We start from the raw sequence: 21,299 nt of genomic DNA on the forward strand, positions 1-21,299 counted from the left end.
ATTTTTTATATATCTTGTGAAATGCACTACAATATTCTTTAATTGCAACATTTTCTTTACACTGTTTTCTGTGTGTGTTTTTTGATTGGAGATTTATATATATATATATATGAAAACAATGTAAAAAAAAAAATACCATTGTGTTTTAGATCCATGGTATTGAGTGATGGTATTTAGAAGTAGGTACCACGGTCATTTTTGTAAGACACCCCAACACCACACACGTGACAAAATATACACAAACAACATGCGTCACGTGGTGCGTGGGGCAGACAGCCATTGCTGGGCACAGAGACCTTAGGACCAGAACTACTGGTTATATTTTCATATTTCCAACCACAGATCATGTAAATCTCACAGTGACCGTTTCTAAGGGATTCTGTTCTCAGTAGAGCCTGTGTCATCATGGCTTGTCCCTTATCAGGCGAACCCCGGGCTTTGGGGCCTGGTGAAGATCACCCAGAGTCTGCGTCAGAGACAGGGGCGCCCGTTCGGCCCCAGCCGCCTCAGCAGCACCTTCAGGCGGCGTGCGTGAGCGCTGCCGCCGCGGTCATGGTGGAGGCTCTGGATGATGCAGAGGGGCTCTTTGTAGCCGTGGAGAGATGTCCGCTCTGCAACACGGCCAGACGCAGACTGACCTGCGCCCGCTGCATTCAGAACGGCGATTTTGTGTATTTTGACGGGAGAAATCCAGAGAGGTCTGTTTTTATTTATTTTTGTTTTAATTCAACGTTACACTGTATGCTAACACAGCTCACACGCTAACGGTTTTCGGGTTTATCGAGCTGTTTCACGTCTATTTATTTATTTAAGCACGCGTTCCCTCTTGATTTTGAGTGTTTCTGGCGTTTATTTGCGTTTTGTGAACACCCTAGATAGAGTTTTGCTAATTCATGGCCCTCGACTCTAATGCTAAGTTGCTAACTGCTAACTCTGTAAACAAACCGACAGACGTTTACGTTTCCACGTTCCCTTTATTTTCTTGTCACAAGTCAGCGGCTTGGTTATTTAAATAGGTTTTAAATGCATTATTAAAAGTGTTGTCATGGCTTATTTTAATTTTGTAAAGAAACTTTGGGGCAGTTTTTCATATAGCAATGAGTAGACTTGCTTAGCTTCATCTGAGTCATATTTCTAAGTAACACTATCATAATTCTTACGTTATTATATCAATCGAAACTTGTATTACTCACTTTATTGTTTTCTGCCTCAGGTACTCAGAAAAGCTTGAAAGACTACAAAAGCTCAAAAACGAAAAGGAGAATCTTCAACAGAGGTAATATATCAGATTTGTGTGATGCATAAATCAACATTGTGCACAGATAACACCCAGTATGAATTATTATCTTGTTTCAGAGTCATCACAGCCATGGACAAGAAGGTCCAGGCAGACCAGCTTGTAAGCATTTTTGTTTAAAATGTAAAAGTTAAAAGATGCGAAAATTAAGAAAGTTCTCACAATCCTGGTTTTGCATTTTGTCCAACACAGAGATGGAAAATCATGTCATGCAAGATGAAAATCCAGCAACTCAAAGAGGCCATCTGCACCGGCAATGAAGAAGTCAAGAGTGGTGAGTGTCACGGCAGAAACAATTACGTGAGAACAGAGTAAACGCGCATAAATTTGATTATAAGTTTGATTTCTTGGCTGTTTCTTCTCCCTTAGGGAGGGAGCTGTTACTGCGTTCCCAGGAGGAAGGACAGCGACTGCAGCGCAGGGCCAGCCGACACCAGGAAAAGAGGGACAAAATTAAGCGCCATAACCAACGTCTAGGTGAACTCCTGGAGAAGAGATCCAAAGAGCTGCAGGGGAGGCTGGAGGTCCTAGCTGAAGTGCGGAGAGAGCACATCCTGGAGCTCACCACGCACATCTTCAACATCCAGGAGGAGAAGCAGGGCAGCAGGTCAGAACAGATAAGATGATCATGAACATATCCTTGTTATAAACACTAAAAATAGATTTTGTGTGAAAAGTTGCACTAGCATGGTTGTGGATGTGATGGAACCTCAAATGTGTCTTGAGCTTCCTGTTAAGCTTAATAATCCGTTCTAGAAAAGTCACCAATAACTTTGGGACAGTAAATGTTTTTTTTTTTTGTGTGATGATGTTGTTGAAACATGTTAGCTTATTTTTATCATTTCATTAAAATTATTTTATAGCAAAGACAATAAAAATACATTTTATAATATTATTTACATACAGTTGATTATGGATATAAATACATATAATAATGGAATAAATTGTATATGTTCCATTACTTTGAAACACTATGTATTATTATTTATTTTTTATATATATATATATATATATATATATATATATATATATATATATATATATAAGTATAAAATGGAACATATTTTACAATTTATGTATATAAATATATTATAAATGTATTTTATTTATATATATATATATATATATATATATATATATATATATATATATATCCAGGATACTCTTTGTTTAATTAGCTTATCATCACTTGGCAGTAATAAATGTGCACAAACTAATCTTGTTAGGGTGGTTTTGAATATGAGCATATTATTATTAATAATAATAATAATAATGAACATGCTTTATTATAAGTGCATCTTCTGGAGTATTTCTGCCCTGCAGGGACCCAGCAGAGGCTGAGAATGACCTTGCTCTGACCTCCAGCACCGTCAGTGAACTGGCAGAGGCGAGGCGAATCACCTACAGCTCAGGCCGCTGGATCTGGGACGATCAGAACGGAGAGACGAGCATCAGTATCACCGGGCCACACGTCATACTTCCCAGTAACGGAGACTGCTCAGCCTATTACAGCTGGGTGGAGGAGAAGAGTGGAAATCAGGGGCCAGGTACAGAACTTATGGGTAATTACTGTGCATCTCGAGCATTAAATCTACAGCAAAATGTTTATAGTTTTTCAACTTGTTATTTACCATGAAAATAGTTGAAACACCAACCGACCAATAGTTTTTTCTCAGTGCAGCGAACTAAAGTTTACATCCTTTCAAAATTCAATACATTCAATTGTTGCTTCCTGTTCCTCCTTAAAAAAAATGTTATTTAACACATTCATTATACAGAATCGTCTATTTTTTTGTGTGCAGAGTTGGACCACATCAACCCGGCACACACCATCAGTGCCGCCCTCTGCTATGCTACTCAGCTCATCAATATCCTGTCTCATATTCTTGATGTCAACCTTCCCAAAAAACTGTGCAACAGGTCACAGCCTATTATAGTCTATTATAGTTTTTATTTGTATTTTGAAAGTTTTTTTTTTACATAAATTTTTTTTTAATGTCTATAGTTTTTATTTATTGAATTGACTATAGTTTGCTATAAATGTTAACATTCATAAATAAAAGTAACATTTTAAAAGATTTTAAAAAATAATTTAAGAATTTATTTTATTTTTTAAAGTATTTAATTTAATATAAAAATAAATGTCCTGTATTCTGTTTTGCCTTTTCTACAGTGAGTTCTGCGGTGATAATCTGACCCGCTACAGATTCACCCGTGCCGTAAACAAACTCAACACCAACATCCTGCACCTCTGCTTTTCACAGGTAAAATCTCCTCCAAACTGACCGCTCTGCTCTGATTCATATTCTGATCTCATACCCCATGTTTATGCTCGATTATTAGCATGTTGACAGCGAGCTGCTTCATCCTCATCACACTTTGAGGAATATAATGTTCCTGGTGTCTCCAGCAAACAAGAAACTTGGCAGGTGAGAATTTACATGGTCCAGTTCCTTAATGAAACAACTTAATTTTGTTTGTTATTGCCCATTATTTATGATCCGAATAAATTCCAATCGATAAAATCAAGTGTTGTCTTAATTATTAGTGGATGAGATTTATTTTTATGTTTTTTCACCACTATTTAAAAACTTTGGTTCAGTAAGGACGCTCTAAATTGATCAAAAGTTAAAGTAAAAACCTTTGATCTAATTCCGATCAGTTCTTTTTGAACTTTATATCAATCAAGAAAAGAGCTATTATTACATCAGTAATAAAAGTTTCTTAAGTGGCAACTCGGCATATTAGAATAGCTTCTAAAGGGTCACTGAGTAATGATGTTGAAAATTCAGCCTTGCCACACAGGAATATATTTTAAAATAAAAAAAGTCATTTTAAATTGCTGTGATTAATTCATTATATTGTTTTGGCAATTGAATGCAGCCTTGGTGAACATCAAAAAACTTGCAGACTCCAAACTGGTAGTTGAAGTCATATAATGGAAAACTAATGTGTTGCAAACATTTCCACTTGTGTTCACTAGAACCGGGCCGTTCGAGGTGAGCGCAGACTTGGAAGACTCTATGGAGTTTGTGGAACCAGAGGCTGCTGGACCGGCAGAGGAGAGCGGAGACGAGGCTGTGACGGATGAAGAAACAGACTTGGGCACAGACTGGGAGACGGTTCCAAGCCCTCGCTTCTGTGACATCCCTTCCCAGCCTATGGATCTGTCCCAGAGCGGCATGCAGGCGTCCCAGCCAGTTGGCAACGCAGGGGGCATGATCTCCTCCGCGGCTGCCTCCGTCACCTCCTGGTTCCGCGCCTACACCGGGCAGCGCTGAGATCCGGTGGACGTGGGGGTGGTTCAGCCGGTTAGACCTATGCAAACACCCCATTACTGTCATCCTCGCTTATGTCAGCTTGACCATTGGGAAAAATAAAGGGAAGTTTCCTCTGACTGCTCATACTGAATAAATGTGTGCTAGAAACCAGAGTGAAGCATGCGATCTTGAGAAACAGGACGGATGAGTGTAGTGAACTACTTTTGCATTTCTGATCTTTTGTAGCTCACATTTTACTGTAGACACCAGTCGACTTTATCCAGTGTACATTGCCAAAAATTTAGTTTGCTCATCGGTGCAGAAAGATGCATCAACGTTCAAAGCATCTGTTGGACACACTTTTAAGTTTGTTTGATGGATTGCACCTTTTCACCAGCTCTTCAAAAAACCTTACTGTGTAAATGTTGCTGGACTTGTCTGAGAGAATGGCAAATATTATCGATGTGTCTTGTTTTATTAGATTATACTTTTACAAGAGTAATTGTATTTTATGGACACAGAATTTTTTTTTCGCTTTATAGTTCCTCAACCACTGCAGACCGCTTTGTGCAGAAACATCCATTGGGATAGAGGCTGGCTGTCTATTTGCTCTTAGGATTTATGTAAAAAAAATCCATCATCTTTAATTGTTGAAAAATATATATTTACTAAGTTTCACTGTAGAAATGTTTTATTTGTATTAGCAGTCTTCTGCAATTAAACAAAATACCTCTCTGAAACGCAATGGGAAATTAAGCATTTATTCCTGTATACAGACTTAGAAAATTATGTAGTATATGGTCTCGGTTCCATTATATTTCTACACTCCTTCAAAACGTGAAAGCAAAAGACAAGTGGGTAGATTTCAAACACTAGGATTTTCATCTAGGACATTTTTTGAGTTAATGAGTTTAAATGTTAAAGGAAAGTTAAATGTGCACCAATTTAAGAAGTGAATAGCGTTTCTGACAAGAAAATTAAGATTCAGGTGAAATGGTTTTTACTTCATAGTATCCACGGTGTTGAGGCAAGCTGAATAGGATTACTTTAAGATTTTCTTTTGCAAAATATCTAAACATTGGTGAGAAATACAATGGCAAGCAATTTAAACAAATTATTTCCAGCTAACCTTAATCCAAGTTTTGAACCATGTTTTCTTTATTGGAAACCAGATGTTTTATTGCCAACTCTGCAATGCGCGCTTGAACCATAAGAACCTTAATTAAAGCTAATGAATGGAAAGTATAGATACATTTGGAAATTAAATCCCAGTTAGGATTGATGTGGATATTTAATAAGGCTTAAGTACTATAAAATTCAAATGTTCTAACCCCAGAAATACATATTAGCTTGTATTTAACCAAACCGTGCTTACACTATATAATAGAAAGGCATAATTTAACAGATTGTTACAAGCAAGCCGTGTAAGCATATAAGAGAAAAAAGTATGAGAGCAAAACATTGGTTACAAATTCTCCAAGATATACTTTATTGAAGTAAAATGCCTTAACAGGCAGAGCACAGCAATGTCATTAACAATAATTTTAAAAAATCTGACACACTTTGGAAAACGGTATATTGCAATGAATTTTTTTTTTCAGATGGTGTTCAGTTATTCACTGTCAAGATGGAGAAACTCTCTTCCCACATTCAAATGTTTCCTGTCAAGAAACAACACATCATACAAGGGAGATATTAATACTTAAAATTTGAGAAGAATATGCACTACCAGTTTACAGGGGTTTATCATAAGAGTCCCCACTGCAGAACAAGAGTGACCATTTCACATAGATATCTATATACACAAAAAAGATAGCATAAAAAGAGCAAGGCAATTTACCCCATATTAAGATTAAATGCATTTCACGCCACACTCGTGCCATCATTCATCACCCTGTTATGATATATATATATATAGGAATCTGTGCTATGTACAATGTAAACATCTGGGCTCAGAACAATCTCAAAAAGTCAATCCCACAAGTTGCGAAGTCATTTCGCCACCTAACATCCAGGACTTTTTAACGGTACTAAGAGATGATAACAGAGGATTGGGAAATGGAGCAAATGTGTCAGTAACTCATTGTGCCCTCGTTTTAAAGTTTCCCTACTGGCCAATGAGTTAATCACATATGCAAGTATGATGTGAGATAAACAGAATTGTAAATGCTCAAAAACGTCTAACATTGCAGACCAAATCAACATCAGTGCAGGAGATACAGTCAGGGTGTGCTACGAAGCACAGAAAAAGAATGATGGTTGAACTGAAAAAAAAAAAAAATAAGTTAGTCATTAATGCTTACTCGCAGTAAAAATTATCAACAGTACCCAGATAGAACTCTGCAAAATTCAATCTTTAAAGGTTAAAGTGCAGAACAACATTAAGGACCTGAGGAGGGTTTTTGACAGGGGAATTAGTGATTGGTTGGCAGAGTAGAAGTTCAAAGACCCAGCAAATTCTTATTAGTTTCAGCAACCTGGTTGTAAGCACTATACATTAAAAAGCGCACATGCTCATTGGCAACACACAGCCCATTCACACTAGCTACTCTCACTTATGCACAGGCCTCAGAAATAAAAACGCACACTGCAGCAGTCTTTCTGGTAGGACTACAGATCCTCGTCAGTGTCCCTGCTTTTCTTGTAAATTGGCATGTTGATGCTGTGAAAGGCAGGGACCCAGCGGTTGTCATGAAGTCCCACATTGCAACCAGGTGTATCTTTGTGAGACCTACGGCAGCACATCCAGTAGCCCGGGCCATATGGTAACGCCTGGCAGTAGGGCTTATGATGCCAACGGCAGAGCGAAACATCACCACGACCATAACGCTTCTTACACTGCTTGCAGGGATCGTCTTTGTAGCGTGGATCACTCACCCAACGAGAGTCCGCTGGCCGTACGTCGTAACTCTCAATGATAAATTTAAAGTAATGGCAGGTACATTTGAGGGCAGCCAGGCTCTCAGTAGGCAGCAAGCAGAAGATCTTTACAATGATGTGATGCGGCAGAAAAGCCATGTACTGCTGAGGCTCCAAAAGCAGCTGGATCTTGAAGCGAGTTTCAAGAAATTCATGAGACACTAGGCGGCGTAATGGAAAAGGCACAGGCTCCTGACTAACTATGCAAGTCTCTCCTCTCTCAATCTCCTCAAATGTTTGATGATTTTGGTCAGGCACAAGCCCATCCTTTATCTCCTCTCTGAAAGACACTGAAGTGTCAACAGAAGGCTCAAGGTCCTGGATGTGAGAAGGCTCTTTTTTCAGGGACCTGATCTTTGATGGGGAGGGCAAGTGATGTTCCTTCAGAGACGGAGGAGAAGATTTGGCAAAGAACAACATGCCTGGTATTGGTTCCTCACCACACTCTAGGATGGCATTCTTTGGTGAGGACTGCAGAGTCTCAACAGCTTTGCTAGTTTCCTCTCTTGAGATACAAGAACCTTGTATGTCCTGGAGTGCACAGGTGTCAAGACCACAATGTGAGATCTCTATTGTCTCAAGGGTCTTAGGTGGGGAACTCAGTTTGTCTAAATCACTATCCAGTTGTGGGACATTCTCAACTCTAGAGTCCTGAGGGACAGTAGGTGGCACTGGTTGAGATGGCAGGGGATAGGGTTCTGACCCTGCCAGAAGCACACGCCCCACCTTCCTCCGTAAGCTATTGTTTCGAGAGAGGTCCCCTCCACCTTCCCGGAGGCTTTGTCTACTCAGGCACTGTGACTCTAACTTGGCCACCATATCCAGAACTCGAACAGACTCTCCTTCCTCTTCTTGGACCTCCAGCTTTTCTGCCACCTTGGACTGCTTCTCTGCAGGCTGAGGGATGGCTCCAACTTTGGATAAAGTGATGGTGCTGGTACTACGTAAGGATGGGACTTTGGAGCTCACTTGTTGGTCGCTGGCTCTTTGCTCCAAGTATGCCACCATCTCCACCACAGAAAGTGTCTTTTCATCTTCTCCCTCGGTCCTGACTGCATCATCTGTAACTCCTTCCAAAGGATGGATGTTCTCATTGAGGGTCTCCTGTTTAGATACTTTCAGTATTTCAGTTTTTGGGGAAGAAGGTTCCATACTTTTTGACTTGTCTGGGTTTCCAGACCTTCTCCTGCGTTTAGCCACAGACCAGTCACCATCCCAGCAGCCTTTGTTTTTAACAGAGACAGTCCTCAACTCAGGGGCAATGGCTTCCGTTTCTGAGGTGTTGTCAACAACACTACTGCAAGTACTGCTGCACTTCTGAGATGCAAAAATGGCGATTTTCTCTTTTGTGTTCCCAGGTTTAATGACAGCCCATATATCCAAAGATCCCTCTGCATCTTCTCCTTGGTAAATTCTAAGTGAGCTTTCGTTCTCCAAACCAGTTGAAGGTGAGAGCAGAACTAAAGAACTGGTAAATGTTTTGAGAGAAGAAGCTCTGCTCTTGCGGGCCCCACTAACTCTAGTTGGTGCATTGCTCCCACTGCCACAACGGAGGGTGTTGGTGGAGATGACACTAAGGGGACACCGGTTGGCTGTGCCGTTGCCAGGTGAGCCCATGAGCCCACATGCCTGGCGAACGCCCCACTCTTTCCTGAGCACTCCCTGCTGGTCGGCATGGAGGCCTCTTGTTCCATCGTGCACAGATTCCCGATGTTCTTTATCTTGTGGTTTGGGGTATGGATTGAGGTGCATGGTGGTAAACCTAAGCAAAAGGGATAAAAGAGAATTTTTAAAACAGATACAGATACACTTATGACTCCAAGGTAGCATAAAGATCTTAAAGGGATCTTTAATTTCAGTAAAATTTCAGTCCATTAACACAAATTACACAATTCATATTGCAAGTAATTAAAAGACTTGAAAGACAGGACGAATGGGATTTGGTGGCCATTGGCACAAGACCACCAGACAATGCCCCTATTCAATCTGACTTATGTTGCTGCCTGAAATTAAACTATGTCATGCTGGTTTCATGTTGCCAGAGAAAAACTGGCCACTGACTAAGCCTAGTTTTGCCAATGTTTTTATGCTTAATTTTTGTCTTTGCTGCTGTCACCTTTGACTTGCCTAGATGGGGACACTTAATTTCATGCAATATTGTTGACTTGATTATATACCATCTCAACTGACGGGGACAATGATGTCTGAATCATCTGAAAAAAATTTGTGTTTATTGTTGCCCCCTTGCATTATTGACACCATTTTCCAGTTTAACACTGCAAAGCTGCTTGACAATCTGCATTGCATGAAAGTCCATGTTTAACAAGTTGCCTCGCATTGGAAAAAGCAACATATATTGCTAAACATTCTTCTGTGCTAAAGGATCATACAGGTTTGAAAACTAATAAGATTACAATTTCTTTAATATGCCAATGTTAAAATTAAGTTGCAAATTATGTTCATGGACATTAGATATATGACTCTAAATAGCACAAAATAATCTAGAGATGGAAACCTCACAAATCTGCTAGTGCAAGCCATCAATGCAGCAGGTTCTCAGCAGTGCATTTAGCACGTGATTTTATAGCACGTGCAAAATGGCAAATAGCTCCTCAAGCAGAAGTATCACAGTGAGCACAAGAGCTAGCTGTTCCCCCTGGCCCTTAGGCTGACATAATGGGAGCAGAGCCACCCAGGTCCAGACACAGCTGGGTTCTTACACAAGCACTCAGCTGACACAGACCCAGCTGCCCTACAAACAAGCCTGCGGCACCACCAATAGCAGTATCCATGTGTGGGAGGACTAAACTTTCACAGACACAAGTGCATATAAGGCATTCTTCCATGACAGATTCAGACCTGATAAAGCGGTACTGGGGATTCTCACGTGACTTAACATGGGATGGCATTTGGACAGTGCGGACAGTTATTTCAGAGCCAAAGTGAGAGTAGGAGGTGACTTGCTCGCTCAAAAAGGGGGGGAAAAGAGTGGGCTGCAGCCATTCATTGGATGGTAAACATGGAAAGTGGCATGTCCATTGACAAGTGAGAATACCATTTGGTGTGTCCTTGGAAAGCTTGCATAGACCAGCACATCTCCTGTGCCAACCTGCCTTTGTGGAAAACAGCAGGAGAGGCCATTCTGTAAGGTCAGAATCATTTTGTTGAGCTGGTGTCTTGAACGAAAAAGTGGGACAACACAAAAGGCAAGTCAACAGAGGCTTTGATTGTCCATAGATATAGGCACGCTCACATTTCCTGGTACAACCCTACCTCTGATTTGCTATTCTTACAAATTTGTTTGTGCTAGCAAAGTTCAAATACTGTAGTTTATCTTTAGAGGTAGGCCTACGTAATGTCAACAACTGGACAATTTTCTGTCAGACTAGTTTTGTCAAAAGTACCAAATCTGGTACCAGTCGGTACTGAAATTTTAAAAAGCATCCATTTAATCACTAGCATTTGAGCGTGCAGATTTTTAACACTTTCCCGCCACAGATTGAATTAATATATATATATATATATATATATATATATATATATATATATATATATATATATATACTATTGTGTTCAAGTTTTATCATCACTTGAATGCAGATAGGTTTCGCATAAACCCGCATAAAAAGAAAATGGCTTGGTTCTTCATTTTGATATATAATGTGTTCATAGATGCATAGTGGAAAATATTCTGGTGAAGGTGAAAAGGTGAAAATCATCAAAAATGCTGGCGGTGCCTGGCAACTTTTTTTTTTTTTAAGAGAACGCTGGCAGGGAAAGAGTTAAACACCACAGATTTGCTGTTGGCTGCTGATTGGACATTTTTTTATACATTTCAGTACAGACTGGTTAGGTATAAAGAAAAAAGGAAGTCTGATTAAAATGTCAGCACTGAATACAGGAAGGTAACGGACCGAGTTAGCTAGCTTCCCCCCTTTGTTCATAAAATGTTGGAGGTTAAACATCTAACTTGACTTATAAGTTGACGGATGACAAAATACCACATAAAAGAGACCAAAGAACTGTACTGATTACTTCAAAATCTCTAAAGAACCTCCCAGTTTGCTGAGAAACAAACTGCAGCACTATTGCTGGACAGGAGTATGATTACCCTGGAGGCACGCCAGCTCCTATCTGGAGCTCAAATGCTGATTTTTACCCATTACACAACCTGGCAACAACAATTAGCTGCCGCCCAGCCCTTGCCCTCAGCGCACCCACAACTCAGAGTTTCCTTGAGACCACAGGCCAAAACATGTGTGCGCTAATGATAACTTAAAAGGCAAAAAAAAAAGCATAACAGCATTATGTAAAAAGAAAACAAATACCCACAAATGAAATGCAAAACATCAGAATGACTAATGTCAAAGGATGAAGTGAGCTCATACTGAAATCAGCACACTGCTTCAGTTAACAGGAGATTTGTTTGCTCCCCTCTTCTTGTAAACGCTCAAGACTTCCTCTAAAAGGGGCCTGCCAGAGGACCTATCCAACTGCTGGGGATGGAGGGGGGAACGAACAAGGATGAGGTCACGATTATGAAGTCTACTTTGCTCCAATTATGTCGTAACACTCTGTTCTTCCTGAGGAAAAGGCTGAGCATCTGGGTCTGCACACTTTGCCACATGTGTTGCCACAGTCTATAGCTCACGTAGCTTAGTGAGACAAGACAACAGTGGGCTAATTAGATAAGAACAGGATCTCACATTCTGTGAAGCTAAACGCACGCAGAACAGCTTGTTTATCTCCACCCCACAATATGTTAAAATTACTTTTCTTTTAGTGACAAACATATTAGGAAGGCAAACACTCTACGTGAACAACACGACCACAGCTCAACACCAAATTAATGCTAAATCTACCCTTTAAATGTGCTTAAAGTTTATGTAATGTAAACATATTTTGCTGAGTTTTAACGTTGGTTGTCCCATCCCAAAAAAACTGGATAGAGGGCGACATCCAAGATGATGAAAAGACAAGAGCTGTTGTTTTTCTGGAAATGAACAAAATTCTGCCATCTAAACAAATGCAAGTGAATTACTATAAAACTACCCTCTAAATGTGTGATGTCATGTATAGGCATGAGTGCAGTAAGTACTAATTACCTCCAGACTGATGGCGGATTGGAGGCTCGTAACCGTGGTTCCCGGTAAGGGGTGGGGTTGCAGTAACTGATAGTTTCACATTTCTGAGGCATTAGGCTCCTCCCTCCAGTACGAGCGATGTCTTCCAACAGAAGGGCTCAGGACTCCAACCTCACTGCAAAACAACATTGATGGACAAATTTGAGAACAGTTTGTCTTTCCAATTGTATACACATGTACAGAGTCTATACAAGGACAGTTTTGAAACCTAAGACCCTTACAGTATAAACTTACTATAGTATTTTATAGAATAGTTACAATTTATTGCAGATTTCTTGTTTTATTGGTTTGTACAATTGGGCAGTTTTACCAGCAGTAAAAGTGTCCATTAGAACAGCTCAATCCATCTAAAGATTCTTTCGTGAGCACTTTATTCACTGTTGACTTTTAAAACAGTTAAGGTTCACTCAGTTCTCTTTCTGTGGTCACACAGTGTCTCTTGTACATCATGTCTGTACTAGCTCATATTTGGTATCACATCTGGAACCAGCAGCACTTCACATTACCATTTGTAAAGCTTTTGCTGTAGCAATAATTTGCAAGTGACATTTTTAACAAGGTTTTAAAAAAATACTATAACTTCTATAATTTTTTTTTATAACCGTGTAGGTAATTTAAAAATGGTACAAAATCCAATCAGCACACTTAAATTTTTGTCCATTATCCCAGCTGATTAATTTTCCATTATAATGCCAATACAGGAGAAAACACTGATGATTTCATAATCTGGCACAAACACGCTTTCTTGCACCTGGTTTTCATGAGCTGATTTTTGAAAGTTAGCAGCATCATGTTGTACATGTAAGTGCACTCAGTGACCGCTTCAGGTTTTAAGTGATGAGCAAAAACACACTCTGACACAAGTGTGTAATCTATACATTTACATGATCTAGTATCCTGTAGTGGTAATTCTAACCACTTGCAAATGCTGTGCCTTAAAAGAACATGAAACTGTGCATTCCACTGAGATGGCGTGGTTATGGCTGTGATGCATTATGGGGTCTTATGGCAATTATGGAGTACTTCATGTCAAAAAGAATTAAGTCATGGTCACAGAGGGCCAGAAAGTTTTGTCTTCTACTGCAGACAAAAGTTCAAGCTTGGTTAACTGTGACCTGCAGATTTCCACAAGACATTTAACCAGTGCATCGCAGAGTGACCTTGTGGGTAAAATTCAAATCTGCATAATTTGCAGAGTGTGAAGGTAAGCATAGTGTGAACATAGTTCAACTTAAAAAGCCAATGCAGTATGCAGCAAGCATTTGTGAGTGCAATTCTAAAATAACTAGGCTACATGACAGACACAGAAACCTAGATAAGACACAGAACACTGATGTGAGAAAGCTTTAATAACCTGAACTGGTAACAAATTGGGTCACAGGCACAGCGCCATTTTGTTAAGAAACTGTTCAGATATAATCCACACTTTTACATTGTGTCAACTACTTCCTTACAAATATAAAAAACGAGACTACATAAATGAGCTGCAGTAAAATGGATAGTATATCATCGGAAGGTCAAACTCCAGTTCAAAAGATTATGACAGACGTAATGTGGAAACAGAGCTAAAACTGCATAGATAAGTGCATGTGAAGTAAAGCTGAACAGAACACATGGCTCTAGATTTCTTATGCCCATTCTCTCTCCAGGGGCTAGAAAAGCAGCCAAGCAGTTTGTTTTCAAAGAGATACTTCACCCATGAAAAGCAGATAAGCCTGAAAAAAGATGTTTTTGGAACATTATCCCCGTGTCCCATCCATAAGCCCACAACGAAACACTGGCTAATAAAACGGACACTGGCTGAGCTCACCACTGAGGACGAGATTACATGGTCTCAACGGAGAGACCAAAACAAAGCAGAGATAACTTCATTTCCTCTTTCTCTCCGTGTGTTCCGAGTACTGGGATGTTAACCGAGCAACCACCTAAAAGACTGCTAGAAGCCTGCGCAGTGTCAAAAAAAATGATCAGTACAACAACGTCAGTGTTTTTAAAATGAGTGTCTGTGACCGTTTTGTACATGCGTGTCTTTTGTGTTTACTCACGTGCATCAAAGCTATTCGGCAAGTCACTGCATTGTAAATTCCTCTGCTCCGACATTTGCACAGTATTCCATTACAGAAGATAGTATGTACACAGTCTTCAGCACAGCACGTGGTTTTATTGGTCTGACTGACACCCTCCAGAATTTCACCCAAGCAGCTGTGATTGGCCGGGACAGGAGGGCTCCTCTTACAAGCACGTGTGCGCCTGCCGGAGGAAATAAACGCAGGTCTGATAAGGAGCCAATGGGCTATTCAAGATCCCTGCATGCCTATAAATGGCAAAGATAATCAATACTTCTGGCCCTTCGCTTAAGAGACAGGGTCGGAGCGCAGAATCTGCCTGCACGCATCGTACTAACTTTACGTGCAAACGATACAAGACGGGAGACAAACACCGCCACACTGAAATACACTGCACAATGCACATACTAAATCCTTTAAAGGCCAGAGAGCTTCTCATATCGCACTTCCTTTACCTGAACTTGCTCGCGCTTTTCCAAAAACAATGGCACTCATTCAAAAGGAGAGGTGGGGCGGCTGCTAAGCTTACACAATGCCATTTCCAGACCGTCTAAAACAGACCAGCTGCTACAATAGCTTTCATAGATCTTTCCACATCTCAGGCCCTGTAAAAAAACGTAAGAACATAAATCAAAGAACCACGCATCTCTCACGGTACAAACCCCAAGAACTTTCAGCTGCTCTTTCGAACAGAGGAGCCTTTTGTAGAAAGCGTCTTGGAGCGTTTGGTCCAAACCAAAAGAGATAAAGATGCATGTTCAGAACTGAACTCTAAACACAGCAAAATATGCAATGTATACTGCTCGATGTGTTTCAAAAATGGAATGCAAAATATGTATGTATTATGCCATATGCATTTCAGCATGCATTCGCATGACCTTACTATGCATGTTTAGAGATTTAATCATTTTTAATAATAAAAAAAAAAAACTAAAATCAATTGCAGCTACAGAGCAAATTATAAATTGAGAGAGATTTATTTGTGGTTGATAGTCACAATCCAGGAAATTAAATGGTCAAGTTGAATGCTTTGCACTGACAGACAGTATTCCATATAGCATGCATATTTGGTAATTTGTCTATTCTGTGTATATAGAGCAAACATATACAACACTAGCATGTATATTTAGTGTTACTGTTGCTGTCAATGTACTTCTATTCATATAAACAAACTGAAAATATACTGGTCTTTTTGCGCTGTCTTGAAAATCAGATGCTTTGTGCAATCAAATTATTCACCAAAAAAACAATAACCATACTAATAAGCATCGTCCTAAAATAAAATAAGCATTGTCCTTCAATTTAGACCACCTAAATACACTGCAGCAGACTGAAGATCCATTTCCCTTTCAGTACAACTTCCCTTCCTCAGAAACACTGAAGCAACTCTGTGGTTTTCTATTTCAAATCCAGCAAAGGGAGTCAATGCATTTTTTCAATGCACTTGGCATATGGACAGCATCCACTTTTATATTTGATTTGGTTCGCTTTCAAATCAGAGCACTTGGGAGTTTTCTTTCCCATAACTGAGCTGTGGATGGGTTGTGGAGCGATTGTGCAATGACTTGCCTTCTTCTCAAGTTGCCTTCCTGCACGTTCTTGACTCACAAACAAGCTTGCGATTATCTTTGCCCTCTCTGTCCACTGTTTTGATTTGCTGAGCCAAATACATTGATACACGCGCTTATGTTTAATAATTAATAAGCCAGCTCAGATGTCAATAAGAAGACTACCGTCTAAATCGACTGCAAATGTGAAAACCAAAACTCTCAGAAATGGCAGCAATTTTTTAGAAGCAACTTTAGCATAAGATTATCATAAAAAAAACGACTGTTTCCAGATTGTGTACCTATTCAGTGTTTGCATATGATATCGCAGGGCTTTATCTTCTAGTCCAAGAACCAACCAGTGTTATCCACTCAGCAAATTTAACTTCTTTGAAAGAGGTCAACAGTAGTTCAGCAAGCTGACAACAAAGACAAATCAATCTGCCTCAAAGTCCTTAATGAAGACATCGACAACTACCTGTAGAGCCTCTGATTTCTCAACAGCCATGGCTCTGAATTCTGTATCTCAACAGATGTTCACACATGCTCTGTAACTGCTTCTGTGGCACTTTGAGCGTCCGTACATGATAAGGGTGTGTGCATGTGCAATCACCCTGTTGCCAAATACTACGCCGCTACTCTGACACCATACTAGGAATAGTTAGGTCAGGTCAACAAGCATAATCAACAGCCCAACCCAAAGTAACCAGCCAGGACAAGCAGCATAAAAATACAGCACCATTATACACTTATTGCACCGACTAAATCCAGGCCTTTGAACGGTCTTCGCCTTCTGAAACTCGATACGTCGAACACACCTTGCAAAGTCGGCTTTAAAGACAAATTTGTTGCCATTGTAACTGCTATCTGTCTTCTCTCTCGAGCTCCTATTAAATCACCAACTGTCATAAATGTCTGTAATGAACAGACATGTGAACACAGCCGTATGATCTCATTAAGAAGGTGTGCCAGCTACGCTAATGTTCTTAGTAGGGTTCAACAGACTGTCTGCAACGAGTACTTCCCTGTGGAATGTTTCATGTTTAGCATGCACAAAAAAATACTCTAAAGTGAACAAGTACAAAAAAAAAAAAAAAGACAACTTGTATTTTTATATAAACTGCAACAAATGAAAAAAATAAAACTGCAATATTGTGAATCATTATCCTACATTACAATTGAATATAAGGGTTTTCTTTTTAATAGTTCAAAATGTTTATTTCTGTGACGCAAAGCTACATTTTCTGCATCATTATTTCATTAATTATTTTCACATATTCCTTCAGAACTCATTCTAATATGGCGCACAAAAATGTCCTATTGTTATCGATGCTGATAACAGCTTTGTACATTTTCCTGTTTTTTCTTTTATGGATTCACTGTTAACAGAAGGTCAAACATCTTACGTAACATTATAAATGTTTTTACTGATGATTTAATGTGTCCTTGTTTATGAATACAAAACGTTTTTTTTTTTTTTTTTTTGTTTTTTTTATTTTATTTAATTGACAATTTATTACTTAATAAAATTCTATCAACAAAAAAAAAAAAACTGGTTTAAAAAAAAAAAAAAAAAAAAAACCCTAATAAAAAATTTAAATTACCTAGTAGCATTAAATGAGTATTTATACAATATACAATATTGTCTATTTACATAAAACTAACCAAATAAGGGCAGCTTGTTTAACTGGATTTTGTCATTGTAAATCATTAGAAATATGGAAAGAAGAGACCAATTGTTCAGTCCATTATTCATTCAGGCAGATCACCAGGTGAAATTTAAAAAGTATGCATTTCTCTTGTGCATTTCTGCCCATAAATATATTAGGCCAAAAACATCAGTCAAACAAAAACAAAAGGACTGGGTCGGAGGTCGACAGGAAAACTGCATGCATTAAGAATGCATTAATAATCGTGGAAAACAAAGGCTCTGGATTTCACATGCCGCCCAAATAATGCCAAGTTTGTCAGACACAGCACTAATTTTTGCCACACAAATACTTCAAAGCATTTCATTCTTGATGAAAAAACACCCTAAACCCCAGTTCCAAAGGGGCCAATGAAATCCCAACTACATAATATACCTCAGACCTGCCTATGTTCAAGACAAAAGCCTGTCCCAACCTGCTGGGTATTTCTTCCCTACGAGAGGTCTGTATAAAAGCTTTCAGTGGTTTTCAGTGTGAGGTAAGGTACACCTTTCTGCTTCACACTTCCCTTTAGTCTGCCACATGACTCCAGGCCGAGCAGCCAAACAGGTTTTCTTAAGCTGTGTAAGCAGTCCAGTTGTCAGACTTCCCTCGCAAGAGCCCATTGCGTTCAAACAGGTGGTCGCGCTCAATTGTGTTTCATGAAGTGCTCGCTTAACTAGGTATATTCTCACTGCCATCAAAAAAGAGCTGCTGCACGTTTCAACATGACACCAGTTGCTTAAATCAATACTTTCGCTTGCCAAGTAAACTTAAAATGTCTGCCAAATGAACCAACCTCTTGATTGGATTGATAAAAACTACTCATTAGAAATGGTCAGAGACTATGTGCTAGATTCTGTGGCATTACTAAAATAACTTGTCGAAACACTTCATTTGTATGTAATCACTATACAATTATGGTATGCCTCTGTATCACACCAACTCATCTAAGAGTCATTTACTGGTCAGGTTGGTGTTGAACTTTCCGGGTTGTGTACTGCAAAATGCAAGTTTGCTTTAAAACAACTTCACGCATGTTCTGCAGCTCTCCAGTTGTTCACTGAAATCTACGTGAACATCAGGAACGAAAAAAGAAATACAACGCGACACTGCAGTGACCCACCTAAAATAAAACAACACGGGGGAAAAAAAAAAAGCGAAAGCAAATGAATCAGAGTTAACATGACCTAGTGGATAACAAAAGGATAGCAGAAAATTGCTGCAACCACAAACGAAACTCCCCGACCAACACATCATCATCTGACAAATAAGCAAAGAGGACATTTATCACATCTTTGACGGGATGTATGGCCTGGTTCTGACATGCCGCTAACAGCTGACCAGCAAAGATAAAAGCCACTCTTTGCACTCCTGATCTGCAATTACCAAAACTGCAGAGCTTCAAAACGCTCAATCCACCTCCCCCATTATGGAAAAACAAGGCTTGCGGATCAGCCCACTGTTGGTAACAACTGACCTGTTAAAAACAAGCCAGGCTTCAGATCAAAATTTGGCTGCAATCTTGACTTCAGGAAGGCAAACTTGCACAGGCCACAAGAAAAACTATATTAGGCATTATCAGTGTGACTCATTTTGGTATAGATCCCCCGTCTCATAGCTGCTAATAAAATAAATACTTGTAAGAAACTTTAAATAAGCTACCTAAAATACTCGCACTCTTGTCAAAATATCTGGCGAGACCGAGTTGGTGGCATTAACACCCTTAGCAGGGGCAAAGTTCAGGAGCGTAATCAAGTAGTTAAATATTATATGTTCATTGTCGCTTTAGTGTCTCACCTCAACCAACTTACTGACTTATGATTTCTCAGGTCAACTAATGCACATGGACTCCATGATGTTTCTGTGTTTCGGCTAAATTACAGCGGCTGGGTAAGACTATCTCTATAGAAGTCATAGAATCATAACCAGCATGAACGTGTTGTCATATACTCATAACAGGGTTTAGGATGCGTCTAATTTTGCCTAAATTCTCATTTGTATGTAATCTGAAACGCTTTAAGAGTCTTCTGAAATGAGACTGAATATAAAAAACAAATTTAATTAGAACCATTACAGCTCTGTATATCTGAAGTAGCTTAAAACACTCTGCAAAGTAAGGCATATTTTCTGAAATAAAAACAAATCTGAAACTTAAATGAAAATGAACAAAAAAATAAATAGCAGAGAAAACAGGAACAGGCCAATGCAAGCAAAAAAATAAGTCGACAATAAAGTTATTAATTGGAAACCACTAGTTAAACATGAGCATCTGCACTTACGTATAACCTTTTAAAAATCGTAAATGAAAATATAAAAATATAGACGGATAGACGGATGGATAAAAAAGGTTGTGAAAAATCTCAAAATAATAAATGTAATACTGAGGCGTCTAACCTCATTAGCACTAAAGCTAACTGACAGAAACGCCATCACATACATCTTCTCTTTAAAGGACAGAAAAATTAGATTGCTTAAATGGTTATATGCACCTAAATACACATGCATAATCAGTTAATCAACAAAATAAGCAATTTAGCGTCTATAAAAGATGTAGGTCTTGTTTTGGGGGTGTTTAAATGCTAGTTCCGCTCAGCATATGCCAAACCGAGTCAACAGGGAAAAAAAACAAAGAATAAATGTTACATTTCCATCACTTCAGATGCAAGTGAAAGCCATCGAAACTCGGTTGACGCCGCGTGTAAAGGTATTTATGACTGACACGTAAAAGTAATAAGCCAAACATAAGGAAATAGAAGATTAAAAAACTGACCTGAGCGAAAAAATAGGATAAAAGTCGAAACGGAGAGGTGAACTGACTCGCTGAAGGTAGAAACTCTTCGTCGCCTCGTGTCTTTACTGGGGCGAATTCATCTCATCTTGTCATAATTTTTAAGTCGTGTGTCCTTCAGGACTCAACGCTTCATGTCTGCGCGGGCGTGTGTGATCAGATCAGGTGAGCGCGCAGCGGGCACTGCCTCATATATGGCGAGCACACGCATAGAGACGTGCTCGAGCGTGCACGAATCCACCCAGCACAGAGATATAGAGCACCGCTCGGGATGGGCAAGTTGGTGTGTGTTTTTATCTTTTTAATCGCATACATTTAGTAATGTAGTAACGAACTATTAAAATCTACGAATAAATATACGTGCCATTGTTAAAATAAAGTGCAATTAGGATTTGATGACTTAAAAAATGTAAAATATATTTATATAAACAAATAAACCCAAAATAGTGAAATAAAAAAATATGTGAAAACAATACATTTAAAAAAAAAAAAAAGGTTATTTATGCAAATATAATAATATACATCTGAAAGCTGAATAAATAAGCTTTACATTGGTGTGCGACCATTGGTTTTAGGACAGGACGATA

The 21,299-nt window shown here is 39.2% G+C and overlaps 2 protein-coding genes across 4 annotated transcripts; one reads left to right on the plus strand and one right to left on the minus strand.

Annotated features, from left to right (window-relative positions):
- The first annotated feature begins 246 nt into the window (after window positions 1-246).
- atg14 (autophagy related 14) lies at window positions 247-5,297 on the plus strand. Of its 2 annotated transcripts, none has more exons than XM_043263567.1 (10): window positions 247-698; window positions 1,214-1,276; window positions 1,357-1,399; window positions 1,490-1,571; window positions 1,667-1,904; window positions 2,621-2,859; window positions 3,100-3,217; window positions 3,471-3,561; window positions 3,641-3,726; window positions 4,281-5,297. In XM_043263567.1, exons 1-10 carry the CDS (start codon window positions 406-408, stop codon window positions 4,576-4,578), a joined length of 1,551 nt encoding a protein of 516 aa, XP_043119502.1. In that variant the 5' UTR covers window positions 247-405; the 3' UTR covers window positions 4,579-5,297. The 2 variants fall into 2 exon arrangements, with proteins under 2 accessions (XP_043119502.1, XP_043119503.1); XM_043263568.1 differs by having other exon boundaries at window positions 2,621-2,844.
- Window positions 5,298-6,022: 725 nt separating this feature from the next.
- fbxo34 (F-box protein 34) lies at window positions 6,023-20,907 on the minus strand. 2 transcript variants are annotated; one of them, XM_043263566.1, is made up of 4 exons: window positions 20,695-20,907; window positions 14,666-14,870; window positions 12,582-12,735; window positions 6,023-9,238 (listed from the first exon to the last, which is right to left on the minus strand). In XM_043263566.1, exons 3-4 carry the CDS (start codon window positions 12,671-12,673, stop codon window positions 7,168-7,170), a joined length of 2,163 nt encoding a protein of 720 aa, XP_043119501.1. In that variant the 5' UTR covers window positions 12,674-12,735; window positions 14,666-14,870; window positions 20,695-20,907; the 3' UTR covers window positions 6,023-7,167. The 2 variants fall into 2 exon arrangements, with proteins under 2 accessions (XP_043119501.1, XP_043119500.1); XM_043263565.1 differs by lacking the exon at window positions 14,666-14,870.
- Window positions 20,908-21,299: the final 392 nt, after the last annotated feature.

The sequence above is a fragment of the Puntigrus tetrazona genome, chromosome 17 (assembly GCF_018831695.1).
Source record: "Puntigrus tetrazona isolate hp1 chromosome 17, ASM1883169v1, whole genome shotgun sequence".
Classification (NCBI taxonomy): domain Eukaryota; kingdom Metazoa; phylum Chordata; class Actinopteri; order Cypriniformes; family Cyprinidae; genus Puntigrus; species Puntigrus tetrazona.